Consider the following 7,820-nt stretch of genomic DNA (forward strand, 5'->3'; position numbering starts at 1 on the left):
TGGAAGCCTGGATCAGCGCCCTGAGCAAGGAGCAAACAAAGATGATGTATTGTACAAACCCTTATGGGTATTAATTGGAGCATACTTCAATTAATCCTCATCAATCCACAATTGCAAGTCCATATTGCTCATGTCCAGCTTTGTGAAAGACAGCTCTCCTTCCAGCTTTGAGTATAAATCCTCTCTGTAAGGGATTGGTTATTTATCCAACTGCAAAAAGTGGTTTACTGTCTGTTTAAAATCCCAAAAAATGAGAACCCACCTGTCAGGTTTCGCAATTGGTATGACTGCTACTCCCAATTCTGCAATTTCCAGTGGTTTGATGATTTCTTCACTTTACAGCCTTCTGATTTCTGTCTCAAATTTCGCACGTAAGGCCTTCCTGAAGGTAGAGCCCAAAGGAAGAGAAGAACAGTTGGGTAAGAACAGACAAAGGAATGGATAACAATCAAGCTGGGAGGGTGATGGCTGTTAACGGGGACTATTAGTGGCTAACAATGGGTTGTGTGTAATAGCTGACCATGTGATAACAAGGCCTGGTGAGCATGGATTGGGCTAAGGACATAGGAGAGGTCAAGCCTGAAAATTGTTGAACTCGAAAGTGAATTCAGAAGGCTGTAGAGTTCCCAAGCGGAAAATGAGGTGCTCTTCTTACAGCTTGCGCTGAGCTTTGCTGCAGCACTGCCGCAAGCCTGAGACAGAGATGGTGACCAGGGAACAAGGTGGTGTGTTGAAGTGACAGGCAACTGGAAGCTCAGGGTCTTTTTTTGCTGACAGAGCTCCAATCCCACCCATCGTTTCCCCCTCACTCCTTCCTCCACCCTATTTTCTGCATAAAAACCAACATTTTCCTAGCTACCATCAGGTCTGAGGAAGGGTCACTGGACCCAAAACGTTAACTCTGATTTCTCTCCACAGATGTTGCCAGATTTGCTGAGCTTTTCCAGCAATTTCTGTTTTTGTTTCTGATTTCCAGAATCCGCAGTTCTTTCGATTTTATCCAATATTTTCTACGCTTGCTTCAGATTTGCAGCATTCACTGGATTGTTTCAATCAGTTGCTGACATCAATGTAGAGAATATTTCCTAAATCAAGCCTTTGTTCTATTACAGAAATTAGAGATTTGAGCAACCTGACTGCATGATTCGAGAAAATTTATTCCAACTCATCTTTCTAGGATATTGTAGTTATGGGGGATGCAGGGATGGGTGGGGTAGGGAGTCATGGACAATCATTGGGGTTCAATTAATCAAGAGGTTTAGTGGGGAAAGTCTTTGGAGTTTGAGGGCAACTATCAATTCAAGTCTAGGGAAGGTTTCATTGTATTTGGGTCATTGAGGAATGTTCACTGTAATATGGGGCAACTGCAGATAATAGACTGAGGCCTGCTAGTAAATGGAGGGAGAGGTAGTAAATACAGTGGGAGGCAATGGCCCAGAGGTATTATCACTGGGCTGTTAATCCAGAGATGGAGATAATGTTCTGGGGATCTGAGTTTGAGTCTCGCCATGGCAGATGGTGGAATTTGAATCCAGTAAAAATATCTGGAATTAAGAATCAACTGAAGACCATGAGTCGATTGTCAGGAAAAACCCATCTGGTTCACTAATGTCTTTTAGGGAAGGGAACTGCCATATTTACCCGGTCTGACTGCAGACCCACAGCAATTGCCCCACTCTGGGCAATTAGGGATGGGTAATAAATGCTGGCCCAGGCAGTAACACTCCTCATCCTATTAATGAATAAAAAGAAATGGAGGGGACCAGAAGTTCTGAGAGAGGTGGGGCATAGTTCAAACGAGTCACAGTAATTTTGGCCTTTGGGTGGGAGAGGTAGAATCATCAGGGCATGTGAATTTCCAATGTCATAGGTAATTCTGGGGCAAAGTGGCTACATGAATAGTAATGTAAAGAGGTTGAACTGGAATAAAATGAAGCTGAACGATCACAGGGCCTGCAGAGACAACAACAGAAAGTGGTGTGTGCAACTCAATTTTAAATATGGAGTCAGTAGCGTGTAAGTCAAAGGTCATGGCAGTGGAAGCACTTCCACCTCACTCACCACACGGTTCCCCGAGAAGCGCAGTCAACTTCCCAGATGGCTAACTGACAAGCTGAAAAATGGAAGACTGTGTGAGAAAATTCTACCGCCGCCCATGGCGGATTGGATGCCATGAAACTCACTCACCACCACATCTTCTCTGCAAGTGTTTTGGTTAGTTTTGTTTACCTTCCAGAAAAATTACAGATGATCACAAAATTTCCAGCACACGACAGGAAGGCAGCAAATCTCTCTGGATTCACTCTGCTCAGACGATATGTACAGTTCTGTTTTCTGGACCTGGAAAAGTTCAAGCTTTGCTTTTAAGCAAGCCTTAAGGATCAGAATCACTCTTGGTGATAATGAAACTTATCATTTTAGATCTGTCCAGTATAATCCTAAGAATTCAATCAAAATATGGTCAACACTTGACAAATAAGTACTAGTTAAGTTCAAAGTCTTGCCGCACCATGCTTTAGATAAGAACCAATGGAAGCCATACATCAATTCATAAACAAATATACAGGTAAGAAGTATGATTGTGACTTAATGGAAGTAGAGATGTCTGATGGAATAACTAAGCTCATGACTGCCAATTGAATGACTCAATGAAGACCTCTTGGACCAGCACAAAGATGACAGCTTTGAAGAATGACTACAAACCAAATACACTCATGAAGCCACACTACTGGGCAGACAGAGCTTACATGCTATGTTTCATTTGTTCCTTCCTTCTACCATTGACACAATAGTCATTGCAGGCAAGGCTGGGACTCAATGTGGCTGTGTGGCCTTACAAACTCATCCAGAAACTATTTGGATGTCAGGATGCATGCCAGACACATAACACCACTGAACAATGGGAGTTTCAATGCAGAAAGCAAATGCCAAATCAATGATACAATATTGTGTGAAACAGCAATAGGTACAGCATTCCAATCAAACAAGAGCATGTACCAGAGTAAAAAAAGATCAGACAGAGTGACCAGCCAAGCTAGTGGGTTAAATGATGAGGATTACCAAAATACCAATACATGAAATGAGCAGACATGTAACACAGTGAACATCAAAGTAAGTAATGCCACTAGTTCCACCATCCAAATTCTATGGTTACAGATTTAGTGACAGCACAGATTATACATAAAACTGGATGCTAGTGTAGATGTGAATATCTGTTCACTTGTACACTGATATATATGTACTGCATAAGTGATGGCTCAAACAGACACTGCTATACTTCCTGATGTGCAGTTACTCAGAGATTATATCCTTGCAGTTGATTGCATTTTAATGTCATTACGACAACTCACCCTGGTCATCTGAGACATTTTTTACCGAGGGTACTATCGTGTATGCAGGCCTCCTGGTGTGTTGAGATCTGTCTTTGGTTGCCATTCATGGTAGCCATCATATTAAGAAAAGAGATCACAAAACCTGGGGAGTGCCACTGAAAATGCATACACTGGCAGAAGACCAGCTATGGGGATTATTAGCTGACAGATGGGAAGGCACATTCTGAAATGAATAACTATATGCATGTCTAAGCATGTTTCTGGTTGATGGTAACCCTGGATATTGATGGTGGGAGATTCTGCAATGGCAATTTCATTAAATGCCCAATGCATTTATCAGCTGATCCCTGTGAAATACTATGAGATGCCTACTACCTCCCTAAAAAGATCCCATGAAATTATTTTACCTTTAGAGGTACTGGGCTGGGTTGTCACCGAGACCATGTAATTGCATGAGTACATTCAGCAACTGGCACAGCAGTGGCCCAGGACAATGCGACCATTGATTCTGGCTCTTACTTGTTTGTGGGTAGCTGCACGTAAGTGTGTAGATCCTGTTTGGCAGAAAGCCTCTCCTTCTATGTGGTGGCTCTTGTCCTACTACTTCTCTCTCTGCAGCTGTTGCAGGAGCTGGAAGTGGCCGCTGCTGTAGTATTTCATCTTCACAGTTTGTTCACAATTGTGGGAATGCAAGTAGAAGTGTTGCGTTGATCTCTGCTATGGTCCATTGGTTTATGGGAGATCTGTGAGAACAGGAGGTGAACACACACAATCCTAGTAAGGTACACTTTATCCAGGACAAGATTCCCCATGAAACTCCAGATGGTGCCCTCACAGAGGCCATGGCCCTGAACAGCATGTGCTTCATGTGATTCTGCACCGCTGTGAAGATTGAGAGGACAGCTTTCACATTGATACTTCACCATTACCTAAAAGGTGGTTGGTTCTCTCAGCTGGCCAGAGGTTTTGCAATGCAGAGTAACACCAACAATGTGGGTTCAATTCAAGCTGAGGTTACCATGAAGGACCCTCAGGTTAAACCACCACCAGTCAGCTCTCTCTAATGAGACAGCAACCCTATGTTCCGATAGGACTATGGCGACTTTACCAACAGTCATGTGCTACCACCTTGCCATCTGTGCTGATGTGACCCTGCCTTCCACAAGCACAGATCTCCCGTAAACCAATGAACAATTGCAGAGATCAAGCTCCTGCATGCAGTCTGTTTTAAAGTGCCACTGTGAGACAAAAACTGATGCTTAATCCTGTCCAATAAAGTGCTGCTTGTGAAGCAGATACTGGTGTGTTGCTGTTCTGTGATGGACCAGGGATACCACCTGCCTGGGTCACTGTGGAGGTGCTTACTCCAGTTGTAGAGATTACAACAAAATTAACATTAAGAGGACATCACTGGAGGCAGCTAAAGCTGTGTACTCAACTGAGAATCTGTTCAAGCTAAACCATCTTCAATCCAAAATCAAATTTACTCCAGCACCAGATATTGAACTTCAGTATGAAAGCTGAGAAAATTGGACACAAAAATATTCACAAATCTTCAGCTTCGTCGCTATTGTCTTGTTAACAATGATCTTTGTCTGACCAAGATCTAAGCTAGTCCCCATAGTTTCATGTGCCTGGTCCATGGATCCCTCAAAGAACACTGAAGAAATAAACTTAACTGCTGTTCTACAGATGCATTCGCAACATAATATATTCCATGTTGGACCTCCATTGATTACGACAGAACTGACAGGGTGGCTGTAATGACCCTGCCAAAATCACACATTGACCGTTGAGACATCCTACTTGGTCATATGAACCAGACCATCTTGACTTGGAACTGCAACAACATTCTACGCTGTCATCGGGTCAAAATTTTCCAAATGACTTCCGAATGGCATTGTGGGCATCCCTACAAACCAATGACAGCAAAGGTTCAAGATTGCAGCAAACTACCAAGGCAATTAGGGATGGGCAATAAATGCAGGGCCAGCCAGTGATGTTCACGTCCCATGAATGAAGGAAAAAAAAGCATTTTACATCAGTTATGGCATTATCATTGTTTTCTCATATATTACCCTATTAATTGACCAACCAAACATCTCAATCGCTGTTCTCAAGAACTGATGTTGTGTGATTCCTTCAACATTGAACCATTTGTATCCCTGATTAGGGTCAAAGCTTGGTTTGGTGCTCAAATTCCTGGCACCAGTCGCACTGATTATAACGAAAGCTGTTTTCAAGGTTAGGCCAACTCATCAATGATTTTGAGGTAGTTCCAGCAAAAGCAATCACAGGCTTTGTACATGGGCTAACCAATGTGACCCATCACAAAGTACCATGACTCAGAGAAAGTCTCAATAATGTTGACTCAATGAGTATTCTATTAATTGGCATTCATATGACTGTCTTCATGGGTTGTACAGTTGAGAAAATGTATCTGTTTAAATTAGGTATTGACATCTGGGCTGGAGTTTGACCCTCATACTGAGGAGAATCCACCATAATATATATATTAATTTATACAACTTAAAATATGTTTGTGAATGTGCTGCCATATGGGCCCTCAAATAAGGTGTCCACATTGATGCAATCAATAAAACTTATCCACGTGCAATTACTGCACAATGCACACTGTACTATATACGATAATTAATAATATAATTCCTGTAGTATGGCGGCTAGATGTTAGAATTGGGAAAGGAATACATTCCTGCTCCACGAGGGGTACAATACACAATAAACTGGTGGATGCAGAAAAATATAGAGGATTAGGTAGATCTTAGACTACATGACAACTGATCCCCGAGGGGCTGAAAGGACAGGTCAAAAATGTGGATGGGATTCTTGAATTTAGAAGTGCAGGCCTAGAATTTCAGAGCCGGGAGTAATGCTGGAAATATGTGAAACACTGGTTAAGCTGCAGCTGGAGCTAATGATACATTTCACACTTTCAAAACAATGTAATTGCACTAGAGAGGTTACAGAGGTGATTTACAAGCATGCTACCTGGATTGAAGATTTTAGTTATGAGGAAATGTCGGATAGGTAGGAAATAAAAACAGAAAGTGCTGGAAAACATGAGTGGATATGGCAGAATCTGTGGAGAAACAAAGTAAACGTTTCGTGTTCAATGACTCTTTATTGAGTCTGCTCCATTGTGTCTACTCCATTCATGTTATCTTGAGAGTTATAAACAATTTGACACACTTATTAACCAGGTCCCATTTCTTCATAATCAAGATTATGGACACACAATAGCTTTTTGTTTCTGTCTTTCTTATTAGAGTCCGAACGCAGAATATGTTAAACACCACCACCGTGTGTTCTGAATGCTACCCTGTAACTGCAGGGAAGTTTATTTCTTTAACCATGATTCATTACCCCTGACATCAAGGATATTTGAATCAGAGATAGTAGGAACTGCAGATGCTGGAGAATCCGAGACAACAAGGTGCAGGGCTGGATGAACACAGCAGGCCAAGCAGCATCATAGGAGCAGAGAGGCTGACATTTCGGGCCCAGACCCTTCATCAGAAAAGGGGGAGGGGAAGGGGGTTTTGAAATAAATAGGGAGAGAGTGGGAGGCGGATAGAAGAGGGATAGAGGAGAGGATAGGTGGAGAGGAAACAAACAGGTCGAAGAGGCGGGGATGGAGCCAGTAAAGGTGAGTGTAGGTAGGGAGTTAGGAAGGGGATAGGTCAGTCCAGGGAGGACGGACAGGTCAAGGGGGCGGGATGAGGTTGGTCAGTAGGAGATGGAGGTGCGGCTTGAGGTGGGAGGAGGGGATAGGTGGGAGGAAGAACAGGTTAGGGAGGCAGGGACGAGCTGGACTGGTTTTGGGATGCGGTGGGGGGAGGGGAGATTTTGAAACTTGTGAAATCCACATTGATACCATTGGGCTGCAGGGTTCCCAAGCGGAATATGAGTTGCTGTTCCTGCAACCTTCGGGTGGCATCGTTGTGGCACTGCAGGAGGCCCAGGATGGACATGTCGTCTGAGGAATGGGAGGGGGAGTTGAAATGGTTCGCAACTGGGAGGTGCAGTTGTTTGTTGCGAACCGAGCGTAGGTGTTCTGCAAAGCGGTCCCCGAGTCTCCGCTTGGTTTCCCCGATGTAGAGGAAGCCACACTGGGTACAGCGGATGCAGTATACCACATTGGCAGATGTGCAGGTGAACATCTGCTTGATGTGGAAAGTCTTCTTGGGGCCTGGGATGGGAGTGAGGGAGGAGGTATGGGGGCTGGTGTAGCACTTCCTGCGGTTGCAGGGAAAAGTGCCGGGTGTGGTGGAGCTGGAGGGGAGTGTGGAGCGGACAAGGGAGTCACGGAGAGAGTTGTCCCTCCGGAAGGCAGATAAGGGTGGGGAGGGAAAGATGTCTTTGGTGGTGGGGTCGGATTGTAGATGGCGGAAGTGTCGGAGGATGATGCGTTGGATCCGGAGGTTGGTGGGGTGGTACGTGAGGACGAGGGGGATTCTTTTTTGGTTC

The 7,820-nt window shown here is 44.0% G+C and overlaps 1 protein-coding gene across 1 annotated transcript in view; it reads left to right on the top strand.

Moving 5' to 3' along the window:
* The window catches only part of LOC125486945, a 30,951-nt gene extending 26,908 nt beyond the window's left edge, over positions 1 to 4,043 (top strand). Inside the window, exon 5 of the mRNA XM_048616520.1 lies at positions 3,951 to 4,043. Coding sequence (XP_048472477.1) covers positions 3,951 to 4,043 — 93 coding nt within the window. The remainder of the gene's footprint in view (positions 1 to 3,950) is intronic.
* Positions 4,044 to 7,820: the final 3,777 nt, after the last annotated feature.

Source organism: Rhincodon typus, chromosome 35 (genome assembly GCF_021869965.1).
Source record: "Rhincodon typus isolate 14 chromosome 35, sRhiTyp1.1, whole genome shotgun sequence".
NCBI classification, from domain to species: Eukaryota; Metazoa; Chordata; class Chondrichthyes; order Orectolobiformes; family Rhincodontidae; genus Rhincodon; species Rhincodon typus.